The sequence below is a fragment of the Mandrillus leucophaeus genome, unplaced genomic scaffold (genome assembly GCF_000951045.1).
Source record: "Mandrillus leucophaeus isolate KB7577 unplaced genomic scaffold, Mleu.le_1.0 Scaffold1008, whole genome shotgun sequence".
NCBI classification, from domain to species: domain Eukaryota; kingdom Metazoa; phylum Chordata; class Mammalia; order Primates; family Cercopithecidae; genus Mandrillus; species Mandrillus leucophaeus.
In genome coordinates this window covers 1,046,402-1,068,578 of record NW_012098188.1, presented here as the reverse complement: position 1 = coordinate 1,068,578, position 22,177 = coordinate 1,046,402, and the positions used below count along the sequence as shown (strand labels likewise).

General features: G+C 42.1%; 1 protein-coding gene across 1 annotated transcript in view; it reads right to left on the bottom strand.

Annotated features, from left to right (window-relative positions):
- The window catches only part of HDHD1 (haloacid dehalogenase-like hydrolase domain containing 1), an 81,836-nt gene extending 70,393 nt beyond the window's left edge, over positions 1–11,443 (bottom strand). Inside the window, exon 1 of the mRNA XM_011974204.1 lies at positions 11,273–11,443. Within this exon, the coding sequence (XP_011829594.1) occupies positions 11,273–11,443 (171 nt within the window). The remainder of the gene's footprint in view (positions 1–11,272) is intronic.
- Positions 11,444–22,177: the final 10,734 nt, after the last annotated feature.

The following is a 22,177-nucleotide window of genomic DNA, read 5'->3' as shown; positions in this document are numbered from 1 at the left end:
ACCAGATCTAATTCATGTATATATTTTCTTATCCCAATGTGTAGCAGAAAGACACTGTGATTTGCAGGAAACACTCCAAAACTATAGAACAGTGGGGCTGAGGGTGAGCAAAAATCAGAGGTAAGTATGTCACAGGAAAAGGAAATCAAAATTAGTGCTGTCAAAGTCCAAAAACACAAAATATATTCCTCTCTTTTAGGTTTTCTGCAATCTCCATACAACTTGCCTTCCATGGATAAATAGCTGTTTATAACTTAGGAGAAAACCCAAACCTACCTGGTTCAAAATTTAACGGTATGGTTTGCTTGTTTTGGTTGATAAGTGATGTACTGCACCCCTATGACTGGCTCACTGTTCTTTGCTGCTATATGTGCTATTTCATTTACACTGTGGAAACTGAAGAACAAAACTGGAATGCTATGAACTAGAATCCAAACGAACCTAAAACTGACTTTCCCCTTAAATTAAAATTCAGTCCAGGTTTCCAATGACTGAGCACAGAGCCCCTTCTGAGACAAATATTTCTAAGTTGGGAACATCCTGTGTTGCACAAGTAAACATAACATGTAATATTGATTCAAATCACAGATGAAAAATCTTGAGAAGCCAGATAGCCTGGGTATGTAAAAATGGCACATGCTCAGAATACAATCAGTTAAATTCAACAAATGTTGACTGGGTACCTACTTTGTGCTAGGCACCAAGAAAAATGTGACAACCGACCTTGAAACAGTCCTTACAAGGTTAAATAAATCAGTAATCAGAAATGATAAGTTCATTAATATATTTTTGAAACAAACAGCAGCAAAGAGAAACCTTGCAAAAACAGTGATTAAGAATACATCACTATGTCAATCAGAATGTTTTTCTCACCTGAAGACCCATCCATATGTCACCTTCAGCTAACTAACCTCAATGACCTATTATCTAAGAAATGTCCTCTCAGACCCGAAAACAGAAGTCGGGTAGAAGCTATGTTACAAGCCAAGCACAAATTCCTAGCAGTATGAGGAGGGAGAAACTCGGTGATGAGAACATCAAATGACGAGAAGTGCAATGATCTGTTCTTCAACAAATGTTGCAAGTTGTTAACACGCCGTGAGCACTACCGCGCTTTTCCCTACAACCGCTAACACACTTTGTGCTTTAAATATACAGGATAGAAACTTCCATAGCACTGTGCTGTCACTGTCTCACCTTTACAAACGAGCCTGCATGTAAATGCTAGTGCTTTCTCGTGTTTAGGAATTTAAAGGACTGAAATGAATAAGCATAAAATTAAAAGTCTCAGTAATATTGCCTCAAATGAGAAGCTTGCTCTAGTGGGCTTACAAAAAAGTATTTAAGTATTTGATATATCGCTTCCTGTGGCTGTAAACTATCATTTTTGAACTATAGAGAAAAAATAATAAATATGATTGCTTAAAATAGAGATCTGTAAAGATAATTGAGTGATCATCTGCAAAGTAAAACTCTTGATTAGCATGTGGCATAATTCACACGCATTAGCAATTCTATTTAATAGATATGGGAATTGGTCTAAGAATTTTTTTCTGATCCATATTTAAATTAAAAAATCACTTAAAAAATGACCTGGTTCAAAAGGTATTACTAGACCATACCTATCTGTATGAAAACGTATCTGTATTGGGGAAAAATACTGATTCCTAGGATCATAAACTTCTATAAGAAAACAGGAGAAAAATCCTTGGAAGCTTGGATTATGTGAAGGTTTTATACATAGAACACAAAAAGCAAGGGCCATGCGAGAACATATGGAAAAAAGGGCCTTCTTCAAAATTAAAAGGCACACACACACAAGAAAGCAAAAGGCAAGCTACAGATTTGAGGGAAAATATTTACAATACATACAAACACACATGCACAGAGACACCCAAAGGACTTGTACCCAGAATACGTAAGGAACTGAACTTTAGAACTCAGTGATGACACAATCTGCAGTAGAGAGAATAATGGTCCCCCAAAGATGTCCAAGTCTTAATTCCTACAATCTGTGAATGTTAAATTCCATGGCAACAGGGAATTTGCAAAAGTAAGAATCTTGTGGGGGAGGTGACCCTGAATTATCCAGGTGGACTCAATATAATCACAAGGTCCTTATAAGAGGCGGCCAGGAGGGAGAGAGTCAGAGAAGGTGTGAAGAGGAGCGGTGGTCAGAGCCTAGGAATGGCGACCACTCTAGGAGCTGGAGAGGCAAGGAAACAGCCAATCCCCCACAGCCTCCAGAGAGGAACACCGCCCTGCCAATACCTTCATTTTACCAACTGAGACCAATTCTGGCGTCCAGAACTGTAAGAATACATTTGTGTTATTTTAAGCCACTGTTTGCGACAATTGATTACAGCAGTAATAAAAGGCTAACATAGCAACTCTTTGGGCAGTTTCTTTAAAAGTTAACTATAAATTTAGAATACAATCCTCAGGAAGGAATCAGTCCAGTCCTACATGTTTACCCAAGAAAGAAAAGCCTATGTTTACACGAAGACTTACACACAGCTATTTATGGCAATTTCATTTGTAATAGCTAAAAACTGGGAAGAAGCCAAGACTGTCAATAGGTCAATAGATATTCAACCTGTGGTGCAGCCACACAATGGAATAAAAGGCATAAAAACGATTGGTACACACAATGACATAAATGTGTTCACAAAATTATGCTCAGTGAAAGAAGCCAGATTTAAAAAAGAACACATACCGTATAGTTCTATATAAAATTCTAGGAAATCTGTAATTGTAGAAGCAGACCAGTGGTTCCCTTGGCATGGGGTCAGAGAGAGGCAGGGGTTGCAGTGGGCTCAAGAAACTTCTGGGGATTGTGGGAAATCTGTCATCTGGGTGTGGGAATTGTGTCACAGGTAACTGCACGCCGAAACTGGTCACACGATACACTTTATGTGCAGTTTATTGTACTCCAATTAAAACTGCATAAAATTATTTTAAAAAGAAAACCTTATTAGGCTGGGAAAAAATGAACAGTTACCATGTTAATAGAAGTAGCCCTGAATGACAAAAAATACCCATCCACCATCACAACACTAGTAAATGACCCCGGGAGTCCAATGTGAGGAAGTCTTCCTGGGACTTCTCAACTTCCCTTCATAAAACGTGCTTTCTTTATTGATGGAATCCCTGAAGGGGACCCTCCATTAAGCCTTCTTAGGGAGGAGGGGATGCCCATGTTTTGGGGCTCTTGTCCCCAGTGCCATCCTTTCTGGGGCACAGGTGAGCACACAAAGTATGGCGTCATTCCTTCCATGGAGCTTCAGCGTGCCCTCCCTCCACGCCCACACACTGCAGGCTAAAAGCAGGCCCCACTACTGTTTTAATTTTAATTATGGTGGAGGTGGGATTGAAGGGATAATTTAAGAGCAAGGTACCCTAGTTGACAGAGGGTGACAGCCTGTCCCAAACACAGAGAACAAGGAGGCTCCCAGAGAGAAAAGACCCACAGGTAGGTGGCCAACGGGCATAGGAATATCGGGAGGGGCCTGGGGTCAGTGTGAGGGCTTTCTAACTAGCATGCAGTGTGCCAGGGAACCCCCTGCAACCATAAGGAGGGTGGGTCTCTAGCTTGGGAGAATAACTGTTGATTTGGATTTATAAATTCAGGAGAGCGACCGTATCTTTAAGTTGAGCTATTCAACAGAGAGAGTCTTAAATCCTGTAGATATTGGTGTTAAAGAATATGTTAGCTGGGGGCTGTGGCTCATGCCTATAATTTCGGGCACTTGGGAAGCTGTGGCAAGGAGGATCGCTCGAGACCAGGAGTTCGAGACCAGCCAGGACAATATAGCGAGACCCTGTCCCTACAAAAAAAAAATTTAAAAATTAGCTGGGTGTGGTAGCATGCGCCTCTGGTCCCAGCTACTCGGGGAGCTGAGGTGAGAGAACGGTTGAGCCCAGGAGTTTGAGGCTACAGTCAGCTATGGTTGTACCACTGCATTGTACTCTAGCCTGTGCAACAGAGTATGACCCTCTCTCTCAAAAAAAAAGAAAAAATATGTGTGTGTGTGTATGTATGTGTGTGTTTACATCCATTTGCACAAAAACCTGATAACCATAAAGAAGAGGAAAAAGCCCAGGATACTGAATAATACTGCTATGTATATGCATATTGTTCTCTCTCTCATTTAAAAGCACATATTTGGCAGTACATGACATGTGCAAAAAGAACTTTTAATTTTTCTGGTCACAGAGATGAACTGGCTCTCCTTTCCTGTGCACCTCCTTTCCTTCTCGCTTTTCCTACATGGATTTTTTTCAAAGCAGAATCTCAGACCGTGCAGATGCTAATCAAAGAATGCTTTCCTGTTTCCTTTAAGGCGGCAGCAGGTATGTGATGAAATAACAGATTGATACGCTTTGTAACCTCCCCCTGCCCCTGTTTTGAATCTGGGCTCCACCAGCAAGAAGTCACCCTGTTGAAGCTTTTTTCCAGGGCAAACAGCTGTCCCGGGCAATCGCTCTGAGTATTAGGGATGACTTATAAAGACTGTGTGGACACAGCTGGTTCAGATTCAGATTCTCATCACGCAATTATATGCGACTTTCTCTGAACAGACCTCCCCAGGTCAAACTCACTTGAGATTATTACTGGAGTTACGTTATGAGTTTGTATATATTTTCCTTCTCAACATACTTTCAGTATTTGAATAAAGATTAATGAATCAAAGTTCTAACTTGAAGTATTTATACCAAAAATTGTTACAAAGTTTTACTTTATTTTTTGTTCTGGAAACTATCAAGCCAGATTTGGAAACATGTAAAAATGGAACATTTTTTATCCAGGGTTTTCTGGGGTCTCGTTATCCAATAACCAATTAAAAAACGTCTCTGGTGATCTTTCTAAATTATGCTTAGTTACCTTAAAATGAGATAAAGGACAAGGATGCTATAACACTTATTTTTTATACTTTAAGGCAATGGCTCACAACTGGGCTTTGCTTTTGCCCATTGGGAGATATTAAAGACAGTATAAACGTATGTTTTGTTTGTAAATCAAATTTTGCACGAAGTGAAATTATAAGTGTTGATGGGCAAACAAGGTATAAACATGTAATCTGTATGACAACAGCAACAGAAATAAGAGAGTCGGAAATGGAACTATATAGGAGCAAAGGTTTGTGAACTACTTAAAATAAGTTAAGATGTTTATCATAGTCCACAGAGCAATCACTAAGAAATACAGTAAAATAAAGGACAGAATAATTGAAATGGCACACTAGAAAATAAAGTTAAAAAAGGCAGTAATAAAGAAATAAAGTAACAAGAAAACTTAACATAGAAAACAACAGCATGCTGCACATAAATTCTGTCTTACCAATAATCGCATTATATGTAAATAGATTAAAAATGCCAATTAAAAGGTAGAGATTGGAAGAATGGATTTAAAAAAGACATGATCTAACTATATGATACCTATAATAGAGATACAATTTAGACCAAATGGTACAAAAGGATTGAAAATAAAATGATGGAAATGATACTCCTTGCAAACAACAGCCCAAAGAGAGCTGAAGTAGCTATAGTAATATCAGACAAAGTAGACTTAGGAGAAACCATTTCACTAAAAAAACCAAACAATTTTAATAGAAACATTTTATAGTGATAAAGGTTACCCCATCAAGAAGATGCAACAATTATAAACATATATGAACTTAACCACAGAGCCCCAAAACACAAGCAGCAAAAACTGTCAAAACTGAAAGGGGATATAGCTGATTCCAACAATAGTAGCTGGAAACTTCAATGCCACACTTGACAATGGACAGAACAATTAGAAGATTAACAAATACAAGACTTGATTTAATCCACTTACACACTGTAAACCATTAAAATTTGACAGACATCTATACAAAACTGACCCAATAACAGAATATACATTATTCTTAAGTGCACGTGGAAAATTATCTAGAATAGGCCATATGCTGGGCCATAAGTCTCAATAAGTTTACAAAGAAGTGAAATCATATATTTTCAAAATCAACAATGAAATTAGAAATGAGTAACTGAAGAAAACATGGGAAATTCACAAATAATGTGGAAATTAAACAACATACTCCTAAAAATTTCTGGGTCAAAGATGAAATTATGAGAGAAATTAAATGATACTTTGAGAATAAAAATGGAAACACAACATACCAAAACTTAAGGGATGCAGCAAAAGCAGTGCATGGAGGGAAATTATGGCTACAAATGCCTGCACTAAGAAAGTATGCTCAAAGAGATGAAACAGTGCTAGTTTTGAAGATGAGTCAAGACATGTGGGTGGCCTCTAATAGTTGGAAAAGGCAAGAAAAGATTCTCCATTAGAGCCTCCAGAAACAAACACAGCCCTGCCAACACCCAGTTTTACCAAGAGATTGGTAAAATCAGGCCTCAGTTTGTGGTAATTTGTTAGAGCAGCAATAGAAATAGAAGGCGTTTAAGAAACTTTGGCTATCTTGCGGCCGGGCACGGTGGCTCACACCTGTAATCCCAGCACTTTGGGAGGCTGAGGTGGGTGGATCACGAGGTCAGGAGATGAAGACCACCCTGGCTAACACGGTGAAACCCTGTCTCTACTAAAAAATACAAAAAAATTATCCGGGCGTGGTGGCGGGCGCCTGTAGTCCCAGCTACTCGGGAGGCTAAGGCAGGAGAACGGCGTGAACCCAGGAGGCAGAGCTTGCAGTGAGCAGAGATCACGCCACTGCACTCCAGCCTGGGCGACAGAGCCAGACTCCGTCTCAAAAAAAAAAAAAAAAAAGAAACTTTGGCTATCTTTTTGTTTTTCCCTAATCGGGGTACTGTACAATGACTTTCAAACATATTAAAAAAAATAAAAATAAAAATAAACTTTTAAACGTTTCATTCACAACCTAAAGTCAATGAGGGCCTATAGGCAGAGTTTACAGAACTATGTGTGACAATTTCTCTGAGGCAGCTCACCAGTTTACTAAAAAGCAGCACACTATAGTCCTCACAAAATGAAAACAAACCGCAGCATGCTACGCCTTCGTTATTGCTACAGAATAACACATATGTATAAATACTATTAATCATTTTTTTTCCATTTCCTATTGATGCACCATGATGCTTCCATTTAGCTAATGGCAATAATCTAAATTTTTTTTTATTTTAAGAGTTAAATATACAAACATAGAGCTCTAGATGAATGTCACTTTGCCTAAATCCTTCCCAGAGCTAGTTTCCCAGTGTCTGAGGCATTACACATTAATGCTGAACCCACATATCCCTAGGCCTTTTGAATTAATGAAAACCAGCAACTGTCCTCCACAACATGCACAAAGGCTTTAAAGATCATCTTTCCTACCAAAACTCAAATCACTTCTATTCTTTTTCAGTGAAGGTGAGAGGCCCTTCACTACTCTTCCGTTTCTATCTGTATCAGTCGTTTTCACGCTGCTGATAGACATACCTGAGAATAAGTAATTTATAAAGAAAAAGAGGTTTAATGGACTCACAGTTCCACGTGGCTGGGGAGGCCTCACAATCATGGCAGAAGATGAAAGGCACATCTCACTTGGCAGCAGACATGAGAGCAAGCTTGTGCAGGAAAACTCCTTTTTATAAAACTACCAGATCTCATGAGACTTACTCACTATCACGAGAACAGCACGGGAAAGACCTGCCCCCATGATTCAATTACCTCCCACTGGGTCCCTCCCACAATACACGGGAATTGTGGGAGCTACAATTCAAGACGAGATTTGGGTGGGGACACAGCCAAACCCTATCACTATCCTTACTCTTAGCATTCCCTATCAATGGCCTGTTAGGAATTACCACCAGGGATATATGCATATATATGAAGACAATGCCAAAATTACATTTTTAAAAAATTTCGGGCAATGTAAATCATCATGAAATATAAGAAAAACATTAAGAATATAAACAGTGATACACAGTACAAAGTGCTTCTCTCCTAAAGACACATGGGTGACCACATCACAGGAATATTTCTTTAGCTGTTATGCTTTTGGTTCACTTATTTTTGTGTGCTGGTGGGGTGGAGGAATGTCAGAAAATTCAGCTGTAAAAACATGATAGGAGCTGAGACTGGAGAAACTTCTCTGGTGATCCTCTAGCTGAACAGTCCTGGGCCATTTGCTGCCCACCTTCCTGGAAAGGTCTGCCCAGAAATTCAGGAAAACACTGGTCCAGATGGCTTGATCCTTCACACAATCAAAAATCTTAAATTCTTGGGACTACAAATTTGCTAGGGCCGCCATGACAAAATAACACAAAATGGGTGGCTTAAATAGAAATTAATTTTCTTGCAATTCTGGAGGCTGGAAGTCTATGATCAGAGTCGGGCAGCAGGGTTGGTCTCTTCTGAGGCCTCTGTCCTTGGCTGGTAGATGCCGTCCTCTCCCTGTGTCCTCACGTGGTTGTCCGTGGTGTGTCTGTGTCCTAATCACCTCTTATAAGGACACCAGTTCCATTGGATTAGGACGTCGTTTAGCCCTTTAAAGACCTATCTCCAAACTGTATTTTTGTGGTGAGGTCCTGGGGTTTGGCCTCCACCACACAAGTTTGAGGGGGACATGACAGCCCATAACACTGGGTTATTCATCTGCTTAGTTTTTTTTATTTTTTTTTTATATAAAAGGCAAGAGCAGTTTGTTAATGGAAGGTGTTATCTTAACATGGGGAAAGGATAAAGAAAATCACTCAGAAATAAGGACTAAGATCCTTTTTTAAAGAATACATATTTGTATATGTGTAAATTGGTTCAAGTATCTGAGATTTTATGTATCTAATTCTACCTAGGATCTCTCAAAAGAGCCAAAAAGCATAGGGTATGGTTCCTGCTATGCAGAGTGTACCTCTGGTACCCAAAGTAGCAAAGTGGGAATTATATTGACAAAAGGAGGCGTAGCTTGGTAACTGCAGGCACAGGTCAATTTACCAAGCCTTCCACACATGGGGGCACTGAAGGATGAGGACTCAGAAATGCTCACTCCCATTCTCAAAGAGCAACTGACCTTTATTCCACAGCTCCAATTACCAGGGAAGGACAGCTGGTAAGAGACCACCTTTTCTTTGAACAACTAGGGGCTTGGCAGACAAATAATTAAGGCTAGCACAATGTTCTAACTATGTCAGTAATGTGGCCCTATGAGGTGTTACTGTCAAACTACATGAAAGATATACAGAATTCAATCAGATATTCTTTTAATAGCTGTACCTACGACTTGTACTGACCTGAGAGAGTACAATGCAAGAGTGGAGAATTCTTCTCAAGTTCAAAGATTATTGGAGTTAGGTGGAAAGATATTTACTTATTTTAAGAAATGAAAACTCTAATCACCTGCATGGGAATGTAAAGTACCTGGGAAGGAACTGTTTTCCTTAATGAACAGATATCTCAACTCCCAAATCATTTAGAGGGATGTTTAAAAGCAGCAAGACCACTGAATACATTGTCTGTGTTACTTATTATTTTATTACTTGTACTCTTTAATTGAATTTGGCCTATGAGAACAAAAATGCTAATAAATAATCATTTAAATGCATACCTGAATTATTTACATATGCAATTCAAGACATGATCAGAATGATGTTGAAATATTAAGAATTTTAGGTTCATCATTTTTATAAACTTATTATGCTTAAGATGATTATTGACTATTTAAAATAGTTTCCTTCTTTAATTCAGACAACTGAAGCACTCAACAAAGAAATAAAATATATTAGAGTTTTGTAAGTGTGACTTAACAGTATAAAGGTGAAGTTTACGAAGAAATTGTAAAGGTTGAGACTCAAACACTGTTATGGCCTCTGAACAGTGACTGTTAACATTTACTAGATTTTTTGTTTTTGGTAACAGAGTCTCACTCTGTCACCCAGACTGGAGTGCAGTGGCGTGATCTTGGCTCACTGCAACCTCCACCTTCTGGGTTCAAGCGATTCTCATGCCTCAGCCTCCCGAGTAGCTGGGATTACAGGTGGGCACCACCACACCCAGCTAATTTTTGTATTTTTTGTAGAGACAGGGTTTCGCCATGTTGCCCAGGCTGGTCTTGAACTCCTGGGCTCGAGTGATCCACCTGCCTCAGCCTCCCAAAGTGCTGGGATTACAGGTGTGAGCCACCATGCCCAGCCAACATTTACTAGATTTATAAGCAGAATAAGCAGAAGGTAAAAGCTTAGGGAAAAGAAAGTGTTTGAATCTAACTTTAATAGTTTATAAATGTTTAGAATTAAAGGGTAGTGGTGAACTCAGGACACAAAAAGTCCTACAGCAATACTAAGCACCCACAGTACACCATGCCTGCGTGTGTAAGCTCATCAGAAAGCAGAGAATGAAAAAGGGCTGGAGACCCAATGGCATAGGCGGCAGAGTTGCTGCCCTGGAGAATTACACTCCTGGCATTCCAAGCTGGTACCCAGTTTCCCATAAGAAATAAGAGGTGGTCAGGGACATTTGGAATCAAGTCAGCTCTTCAGGTGCATAAGGGTTGTGTGAACATGGAAGTGGGTATCTAACCTCTAGTTTTAATGTTTCTATCTGGGGAAATGTGTTCTAACTATCCAAGTACTGCACAACAAATTTATCTTACGTTCTGTGTTTACATTCTAGTGTAGATACTAATGAATGATTTTGCAGACAAAAATCAGGCAGCCATCAGATGAAACAGCGGGGGCCCAAGATGCTCAACCCATAAATAAGCAAGAATTCGTATTTTTTATATGAGATTATAAATCTCTAGCCAAATCCCCCTCAATGTCTCTTTTCTGTTATTAGTTACTATGAATAAAGTACAATTGCACTTAAATGCAGCTGGTTTGTGAGCTCCTGCAGGTGAAATTACAAGTTAAAACATAGTCCTCATGGGGGAGGAAAGGACCGAAAGTACCCTTAGCCTTCAGGCAACCATTGCTTAGAACGTAATTAGAGAATGCAAGTATATGGGAAAGAGGTGCTAGGATATAATTAGTTATACCACAACATTTCATTAACAACATTTAATAACATTTAAAGATCATAGGGCACATACAAAATAATATGCCTTCTTCCTTTCCATTTCGTATTCTCAAACTGGCTGCACTATATAGAAAATGAGGTGTGGAGAGAAGGGGATCTAATATATTGGCTCCATCTAGTCCCTGCTCTGTCATGTAACATGTACCCATCCATTCAAGGAGATTACCTGAAGCTTCTCTGTCAATACATATGCCATGTTGGGCCCGTGTTCTGAATGTTGAGACTCCAGCAGTCAACACAACAGGCCTAGAGCCTGACCTCCATAGAGGACACGTTGTAGAACCCAAGGTTGCTCAGCATTTTGCTGCCAGCCCCAACAGTATGAGGCACAGCTCTTCTCTGCCTTTGTGCCGTGAGCATTCTCATACCTGAGGGGATATTCCCTGAAGGCGAGAGGAATGGGATGCAACAACAGTGACTAGTGACCATCGCCTCTCAGGGAAATGCCATTTAGTAATTTATCATTTTATTGTATAACTCTCTGAACTTTTATCTTAGAATATGATTTCATTCCTTATTCAAAAACACTGACCTTTTAAAGATCTCACATCTGGGCAAGAGAACTTTAATGAAGGCAAAGGAAGGAGCCATCCTAACCTTCCTTACTACTAGAAATGTCATACTCAGACAGCACACAGCATGCAGGGCACCGTCCCGCTCTAACAAAAATCGAAAGGGAAAGGAGAATGGCTGGGTATAAAACTACATACTAGAATATGTGACATGGAGCACCACCCCACAAATGGTTATTTTCCATGTTAATCCCCGGCATGGTGAGTGGAGTCCAAAGGTTATTCCAGAGCACCTTCTTTTCACTCCCATCTCTGGAAAATCAACTGTGTTTGGAAATCATGGTGCATCCCATGGCTAAATAAGCTCCCTACCCCAGGAAGGGGGGCTGGGCCCTCTACTTCTCCCTGACCTTCACAACCCAGTTTGGATGAGAAAAGTAGAAGGGAGTAGAACAAAATGACTTCAAAGTTGTGAATTCTGCACCATTACGTGTCAGCAAAGATTAAGCCTGAAGTGGCAGGCTTTGACGTGGGGTTGGGGGGATTTAGGTTTTGATGTAGGGTTAGGAGGAATTCGGAGGCTGACTGGAGAATGACTAAGGATACAGAGCTGCTCCCTTTGTATCAGAGTTGCACATACCACAAACACACACACACACACACACACACACACACACACACACACGGAGGAGGAGGACAAAACATGGTGGGCATGGCGGACCAAATAAGCTAAATTTCCAGACCCTTCCTAGGCTAATTATCCAACTCTGTGTGTGCATGTATTCTCTCTGAGGAAGGGGACTTAGAAATAAGTTTAAAATGGCTTCCAGGGGCCAGGCACAGTGGCTCACACCTGTAATCCCAGCACTTTAGGAGGCCGAGGCAGGCGGATCACTTGAGTCCAGAAGTCTGAGACCAGCTTGGGCAACATGGCAAAACCCTGTCTCTACTAAAAAATACAAAAATTAGCCAGGTGCACAGCTCGAGACCAGCCTGGGTAACATGGCAAAACCCCGTCTCTACTAAAAATATAATAATTAGCCAGGGGCAGCGGTGCACATCAGTAGTCCCAGCTACTTGGGAGGCTGAGGCAGGAGGATCACTTGAGCCTGGGAGGCAGAGATTGCAATGAGCCGAGATTGTGCCATTGCACTCTAGCCTGGGCAACAGAATGAGACTCTGTCTCTAAAAATAATAATAATAAAAGTAAAAAATAAAATGGCTTCTAGGTACCATAGCTGTTCCAAGACAAGTGTAGGTCGATGGCCACCTATGTCAGTTTTCTTCATGGGTTAACAGCACCAAGAGTTTTGTTTGTCTTAAATGGGAAATCATGGTTGTTTCCATCAATGCTGTCAACCTGAGGTGCCCGGTCTTTCCGTTTCCTGAAACTCAACATGTCCAAATGCCTAAAATGGAACTCACCCCTATTTTCAGGCCTCACGGCTTCCTCTAATCTCAACTTCAGGACAAGTCACTGCTATTCACCTGCCTTCTCCCTCCCATCCCTCTATGCCCAGCTGTCAGCTGAATGGCCTCTGAATCAGCCACTTCTCTTCCTTTCATTCCAACCTACAGGTCCTTGTAGTCGGTTGAAGGGTGGCTCCCAAAAATATGTGTCCACGTCCTAAGCCCTAGGGCCTGAGAATCGGACCTTATTTGGAAAAAAGACCTTTGCAGATGTGATTAAGTGAAGGATCTGGAGATGTGGCGCTCTGTATTATCCCGGTGGGCCCTACATCCAATGGCAGGGGTCCTTATTTATAAGAGACAAAAGGAGAGAAGAGAAGGCCACGTGGAGAGAAGCCGAGACCAGAGCGATGCAGCTACAAGCCAAGGAAAAACGCAGCCCTGCTGATATCCTGACTTCCAACCTCTTATCTCCAGAGCTGAGATAAAGTAATCTCCTGTTGTTTTAGGCCCCCCAGTTTGTGGGAAACTCATGCAGTCCTTCTATCGTTCATCTGGACAATGGCAACAGCCTTCCACCAGTCTCCAGTGTGGAAGTGCCAACAGTCCACATAATCAGAAGCACCCTTCTAGACATCGTGTGCTCGCCAGGTTGTATGATGGCTACGAGATAAAATGTGAATTCCTTAGCCTGGCACAGGGCTCGCCGCCATCTGCCCTTGGCAGGCCTTTCTACCTGTGCTCCGCCTCTCACCGAGTCCTCTTGGCCTGAAATACCCTTAGTCCTTACTCCTTCACCTCAGTGACTCCCCAACCCCACCCATGGCTCATTTGGGATGTGTGTGCTCTGCTGTGAGGTACATCCGACTGGCCAACTTCCTTTTCCTGGTTCCCAAGAAAATCGAGTTGTCTCTAGCAGATGAATGATGATAATGTAGAAGAAGAGATCATGTCCACCTCCCCCTGTACAAATTACAGCACCCCTGCCTGCAGTCCCCTGAAGAACAGGGATGCTGTTGTATTCATCTGACTCAGTTGTCTCAGGATCTGGCAATTGGTGGACCTGCTGTGAAAAGTCAGTCGGGTTCATGAATTGAAGGAACACCCTGAACATCTCAACCTCTCCTCCAGAGCCCTCGTAGATCCACCTTAGGCTTTTCTTAAATTCCTTTTGAACTTAAAGCTCTCTCCTCAAATTCTCCACAGCAGAAAGTGCCACCTGCCTTCAGCCATCTCAATGGAGCCACCTAAATGCTGGGAATGTTAAGCCATTTATTTTAACCACCTCTACTGCTTGGCTACCTGCATTGCTCTAGGACTTCAAGTGGGCAACTTTACAGGCTTTTATCAGGCTGCTGTCAGAGGAGCAAGGTCACCACAACTGGTTTAACAAGATGAGGGCTGAGATAAGGCTAGAGCTTCCAGAAAGGAAGAAGTCATGGAGCCACACCCGGGAATAACTCACATATTTGCATTAAGAATGCAGAAGCAACGCCCAGGAGAGGGCAGCACTGACAACACACACAAAGTCTAAGGTCATTTTGATCCACAAGAACAATGCTTCTCTTAGAAAGTACTTAAGGGCCAGTTTATGACCAAATTCCTTTGACAAAGGAATCTAGGAAAATACACTAAGAGGAAAACATCCAAAAACATCCTGGTGAAGGCTATGCTCTCACCAAAGCCACCTCATCCAAATACACCTGGACCCCAGAACTCTGCGATTTCACCCACATGAGCAACAAAACCCCACAGCCACCACTGATCTCACTGCAGGTAACCAACAGAACTGCATGTGGTAAAGGTTCTCAGTAAATATTGCTATTAGATCAGAAAAAAGCCTGAGAGCCTGAAGCAGGAAATGGCAGCTGGAATGACACAGAAGTGGCTTTGAAATATTTGTAAATCAGCAGGTGCTTGGAAGGTGTGGGTGGGGATGGCAAGGAATTGAAGACTGGAAGATAACTCCCAGCATCTGCTGTGGGGCTTCTGGGGTTTGCTGCCTGGTGTGGAATGCAGGAAAAGAGCAGATCTGGCCCCTTTTAAAATACCATTGTATTTTAAAGAGGCAGCCAAGAGTTGCCTCTTGGCCAAGTGGGTAGGAAGAGCATGTGGTCACTGGGAAACATAGACGGGAACTCAAAAGAGCAGAGGCCTGGCCAGGGAGGTCAAGGGGTCATCAGAGCAGAAGCATGTGCCGAAGCCATGAGCTCAGAAGAGGTCTCCACAAGAGGAGAGGGCCCACAACAAAGCCATAGGGACGCCAAACAGGCACCAGGAGGAAGAGAAAGCTATGGGGAAGCCAGAAGAGGAACCATCCATGAAGCCAAAGAGAAAGATTTCCAAGGAGGGTGCAGAAGCAGCAAAGGAAGCCGGGAGTTCTGGCAATTTAAGAAAAGGGTGCCCTCTGCACCTAGCAGCATGGACGTCACTGCTACCTCTGTCAGAACAATTTCTGTGAGTGGTAAGGCCAAAAAGCCAGCTCATAGCGAGGGAAGGAAAATGGGGGAGTGAGTTCAGCAAACGTAGCCCACTTTGGCAAGATGCTTGGCTGAGAAGGGAGGCAGAAAGACAGACAAGCCAGTTTCAAAACACGTCCTTAAAATAGGGACACTCAGTAGTCCCAGCCAGCAGAAGCAATAAACACAGCAACAGGTACACGGCATTTATTATTCTGTATTATAGATGTGATCATATAAAGATGTTAATTTCTTCAGGCTACTAATGGTATAAGGGGATGCATAACATGTGCAGATGGTTACATCTCTGTTGCAAAATCATGTTAAACAGCGCAATAGGGACCGTGGGTCAGATATGAACTGAACATGTTCTTTAATCTGATTATATTTTGGTAAGCATCCAATATCCTGGAAGATGTCACACATTGCCTGTGATATGCTGCAAACCATATTCGGGGACACAGAGGATGGGTAATTTTATCAAATCAGTACAGCAAGTAAGTTGTCAATGAGATGGGCCAGGCTTTAGTTACCAATGCAGCTAATGTTTCACCTAAGCTAAAGTGGTTTTGGGCTATCAGTAGAGCCTCTCAATCATCAACGAGATAAAATTAAATCACTAGATGTCAGCTGGTGAGAATTTTAGTATCTACAATTGTACCTGTACCTGTGAGGGCTGGCAAAAGTATCAACAAATGGTACCAAGACTGCTGGTAACTCTAAGTGATGAAGCGCCCAGGTGTAGAAGTTAGAAGTGCTTGATTTTCACTGGGATTTTCCAACTATTAATAGCTCTCCGGGTTGTCCTGTCTACAGTGAAACTGAGACAGGACAAGTCGCCTCAATTCTAAATCTCATATCTGATTACGATTTCACTTTAAAGAGCTTGTCATGTAAGCATACCATATCAAAAGCTGATGAGTAGTCAGCAAAATGCCAGTACTAAACACAGAGTAGCAAATGGCAAAAAGTAAGCTAGACCTTTATGTCGACAGGTATTGTAATGGCAAAAAACCGTCATTACTTTAGCACCAACCTAAATAGGAGTCACACAAAAAGAAAAAGCAGATATAAGGATCTACTTAACCAAAGGAAATGCTTTATGTTAAGATAAACGAGGCAAATAAGAGATGCAGAAAGAAAATAAGAATGCACTAAAGCACTGTATTGAAATCAGTAAAATGTTTAGTATTTAATGAAATCCATGATTATTTGAGGCCAGAACAGAAATGTGTAACACTTTGCTGAACAAAATGTTTCTACGATAACCAAATAATTTTCCTTTTAAAAAGCAAGAGTTAAAAGGTTTCTAAGCTACTGAAATTGAGGTAAATAAGGGAAAGAGAAGTCTGTGTATGAACAGGTAACCTCCAGGGCTCTAATGGCAGGGATACAACTGGGTCCAAGAGAACATACATGAGATGTGGGCAGCATTTCAGGAAGTCATTTCATCTCATCACTCAGTTCAAGCTCCGACCTCCAGTTTCCTAAGACCTTGGTAGCCTCAGAGTAAAAAGGGATGACACAGATCCAGGAGGCAGAAGTCAGCTGAGAGGTGCAGTGAGAGCCCAGTCACAGGAGCCCCTCGGGATCAGCTATAAGGCTGCTTAAGAGCATTTTCTGTCATGTCCCATCAGCATATGACATGACATACAGGTACCAGTGGCTACTCTTTGAAGAATTTTAGAAAGCTTTTATTCCTTTTATAAGCATGATGCCCTGACAAAATATCAGCTTCCAATTAAGACATCATCAAAAGACAATTTTCTTGACATCTGTCTATAAATCCTGTAGACATTTGTCTACAAATCTGCACTGTGAGAGAGGAGGAACTGAAAAATGAACACTAGGAAATGGGACTCTTCCTTCAGAATGTTTTCTGCTATAATACACATTGCAAGGAATGCATTGCCACCGTAATGTTCAAGAGAGCTGAAGGTTCTGAAACTATTTCTTTCATATCTCTAACATGAATTGTCTTAAGATGCATGCTTTACATTCTTGTATCTTAAACAGAATTAACTGATTACTACTTAATACTACTTTTGGGGTTGTTTTTAGTGGTTCATACTTAAGACTTAATCTTCCCTTTCCTATTTTAACTTTTCAAGTATACAGAAGAATCTATAGTAGCATAGGAAACATCTACAGACCCTATACCTGTGTGCAACACACCTGAAAATATACAGATGCCCTAACTCTTCATTCCTCTAGCTCTCTGCACATTTCTCCTAAGAATGACACTCTCCTACGCAGCCATAATACCACCGCCAAACCCAGGCAAATCAGCAATATTTCATAGTACCCTCTAAATACTCAGCACACATCACAGCTCTCCAATTGTCACAAAAATGTCTTTCATAGATTTTTTTCCCCAATCTAAGGTCCACTGAATTTGACTATGTCCCTTTAGCCTCAGTGGAAAAGCCAGCCCCTATTTTTCCCCCATGATAGTCAACATTTCCAAGGACCCAGTCCAGGTACCTGGTGGAACATCCTACATTCGGGATTTGTCTTGCTGTTTCCACATGATGTCCCCTCCCGTGTTCCTCCACCCCTCTGAAACTCCTAGAAGTCCAGATGGATTCAGGTTAACCATTTCTGAGGTCACTTCAGAAAGCACACGGGATGTGACATGCTGCTTTCCGGCTGGCAAAGCTACATCAGTTGGGCCCCTCGGTGAATCATGGCCCCCAGAGCTGCCCACTCTGAAGGCCCCTGTTTGCCTCTGTTATCAGTCAGTGACTTGTGGCATTGCACTGCAGGCACCTTCTATGGTCTTGGTTGTCATTGGCAATGCTTGTTGGAACCACTTACAGTGGGGATCTCAAAATGGTGACCTGGCTAATTCTCCCATTCTGTCCATATTTATCAACTGGCATTATTCTGTAAAAGAGCTCACCCCCAGCCACCCTTTTTCTGTCTTTTAAGAATCATAACACAAAAACTTAAAAATATATATATAGAGAGAGTATTATACTCTCTTACGGTCATTATTCTTTTGATTACAAATGGTTCATATGGTGCCAGTGGGAACCCCCCCACTGCATCCTGGCATGAGAAGGTGCTCTGTGCTCATGTTGTATTTTACTGGCCCTGGTCCCTAGAATCAGCCACATCTCCTCAGGGTCTCTGTTCCTTTCATTGGGCATGATGTTTCCAAATGAAGGATTTCATCTTTTTTAAGCCCTCATGAGTATCACTGTATCACTTTGTGTGAAGTAGATTTACAAACTGTGCAGAACATAGGACCCCGTTGACAAATATGCCTGAGTCTGAAACATTAAGTTTACTTTTCAAAAGCAGACAAAGCATAGGCAACTGCATTTTTGCTTTTAATAACTCTGTGCTGAGGTCAGGAGTTCGAGACCTGCCTGACCAACACGGTGAAACCTCGTCTCTAATAAAAATATAAAAAGTTAGCTGGGCGTGGTGGCGGGCACCTGTAATCCCAGCTACTAGTGAGGCTGGGGCAGGAGAATCGCTTGAACCCGAGAGGCAGAGATTGCAGTAAGCCAAGATCACACCCTTGCACTCCAGCCTGGGTGACAAGAGCGAGACTCCATCTCAAAAAAAACAAAAACAAAAACAAAAAAAACCTCTGTGCTTTCTCAGGCATCTTGTGCCAAAGCCGTGGGTGTCCTTCAATCTCATGAGCAAACACCAAAGAGACTGTGGCATGTGCTCCGACGCAGGGAGAAAACAGCTGCATGGCTGCTCTTTCTTTCTTGTATTCCACTGCGTGGAACAGAGGAACCCATGCACGTGAAACCTATTTAGGTTCCTGTGAGTGCCCGCTCTTCGAAAGACGCACAGCATGGCACACCTCTGTCCCCAGCCACCTCCTCTTCCTGCCTAAGGGTTCCGGCCATCCACACACACAGGCATTATAGCCAGTACTTCTAATTTGTCTCTCAGGCTCTGAACTTTTCACTAAAAAGTTCTATGCACCACCATGGGAGAGAAGTCAGTTCACCAGCTTTCCTGAGGACAACTCTCCTCTGCAGGGCTGGGGCTAGCGTGAAGGTACTGAACCTATATAGACCGGATACAGACATCTCCCCAAAAAGGTGAGGAAGGGGTGCAGCACTATTCTTGACAGAGGCGGCTGACCTGTGTCCAACTGAAGCACTAGTCATAATTTCTATTAGAGGAAACACAGGGCACAGAGGAACAAGTAAGGTGGTATCACGTGGAAACAATCAGACAAATCCAGAATGTAGGTTGCTGTCTCGATAACCATCCCAGACTCTTCCAAAAGTAATGGGGGGAAAACCCAGGATGTGTGCTTGCAGGATGGGGTGAGATTTTCACCTTAAAATAGGTTAAAGGGATATTACCAATGGGCACCCAGTTTGAGAAATACTAAACACTAGTCTTAGCCTGACAGAGATTAATCTAGTATTTCTCTCTCTCTCTTTTTAAAATTTTTTTAAAGACAGAATCTAGCTCTATTGCCCAGGCTGGAGTGCAGTGGCATGATCTCAGCTCACTACAACCTCTGCCTCCCAGGCTCAAGTGATTCTCGTGTCTCAGCCTCCTGAGTAGCTGGCATCACAGGTACGGTCACCATGCCAGACTAATTTTTGTATTTTTAGTAGAGATGGGGTTTTGCCATGTTGACCGGGGTGGTCTTGAACTCTTGGTCTCAAGTGATCCGCCTGCCTCGGCCTCCCAAAGTGCTGGGATGACAGGCATGAAACACTGTCCCCAGCCCTAGTCTCATATTTCTCAATGAAACATTAGAGATTTCTAATCTCTACCTGCCAGACATTGCACAAAAGAAATGTGAAGAGGAGCTACATAGGCGCTTCAGCTATGCAAACCCAAGGGGAAACCAAAGTCTTCCTTGTGCTCTTACACAGGAGAAATGCATGTGTTAGGATTATTATGTTTTCAGATATCTTCTAACCTCCACACTTCAATGTAATCATTAGTAAGATATTTTTCCTTTTTTAATACAGTCTTTGCTTGATAAAAACAACAACAGGCCAGGCACAGTGGCTTATGCCTGTAATCCCAGCACTTTGGGAGGCTGAGGCAGGCGGATCACGAGGTCAGGAGATAGAGATCATCTTGGCTAACACGGTGAAACCCCGTCTCTACTAAAAATACAAAAAATTAGCCGGGTGTGGTGGCGGGTGCCTGTAGTCCCAGCTACTCGGGAGGCTAAGGCAGGAGAATAGCATGAACCTGGCAGGCGGAGCTTGCAGTGAGCTGAGATCGCACCACTGCACTCGAGCCTGGGCAACAGAGCAAGACTCCGTGTCAAACAACAACAACAACAACAACAACAAAAAACTACTCTCTTCTATGCTTTAGTAAAGATGCCTATGGCTGGGCCATTTCTCCTGGTCTGGAATATCCATTTTTCTTCTTGGCTCCTATCTATCCTTGATGGTATGCTACCCCAAATGTGATTTCAGTTCAAAATCCTGCTCTGTCGCTAACATATTCTTATTGTGTATATCATCAGCAATTATTCACAGATTTTACCAATCATGTTTTAGATTCCAGCAGAACTCTAAGATCCTTAAAGGAAGAGACTAATTTTGAGCCTTTGTAACACCCAGCAGAGTATTTTCTAAATAGATTAAGGATGAGTGAATGTATTCCTCTAGAGTTGTGCTGTCCACTCTATATTTTGTTTCTCTATGTTGCGTTTTGGCAACTAGTCATTGGGGGTTACTTAAAGTAAATAACACGAGAAATTCAGGTCCTCAGTTGCATGAGTCACATCTCATGAGCCCAGTTTCTAGCTGTGGCTCCCATCGGACGCAGTATAGTTACAGAACATTTCCCTCCTGGCAGAAAGGTTTGCTGGATCCACAGTGCTGGGCTAGAGAGCAGACAGGTGTACAGTGCTCAAGGACCATGTGCTTCTCTTCCACGTGCATGGCGGCTCACACAAGTGGGAGAGAGGGTGGGTGCTTATTTTGTCTTTTGTCTGAAGGTTTCAGATAAGCTTCGATGTGCCAACTATGACCATTTGCTCTCACTTCACAGACACATGGGACAGTCTATTGTGAGTCAAACAGCAAACTTTGGTTTGCTGCTTGCTCTGTCCTTGAACAGTTATGTCATCTGCAGTGTTTTTTAAATAAGGCACCATCGATCACAAAAGGGCACATCATTCGGCCCAGCTCCCAGAGCTCAGAGAGAAGAGTCAAGGGCCCTGCCAAGCGCCACAAGCAATGCCATGAAACTGCCTGCCAGGCATGGCTGTGAAGAGGTGACCATTCTCCTCTCATACACAGGCACCTTGCCACGTGGCCACCTGCACCAGGGTCCTTAACTGCTACTCACTGTTGGCATCACAGCAAAGGACACGAGGGAGAAAGGGGATAAGGAGGATCAGGGAAGGTGGTGATCTATCTGCCAGATATTGCTGAAAAGGGATATGAAGAGGAGCCACATGGATGGCCTGGCTATGAAAACCCACAGGGAAAAGTCTTCCTTTTTATGCTCTTACACAGTAGAAATGCACGAGCTAGGATTACTATGTTTTCAAAAAAATGCTCTTTAAGCACCAACAAGGCAATTTTAAACTGCAAATATCTGCATCACAAAATCAAGGTTGCCCCCTTCCACCATTTTAACACTATTAAAGGAAGCTCTTAATATATTAAATGCTGCATTTATTAATCACTGAAATTCCCTTATAGCCGATGGTATAAGCATTATTTTCAAACGTAATGTATTCCAGGATAACACTATTGTGCTTTCTACCTATAGACTGTCTATCAATCACTTTTCAAACATCTCACCAGTCGCCTGAGCAT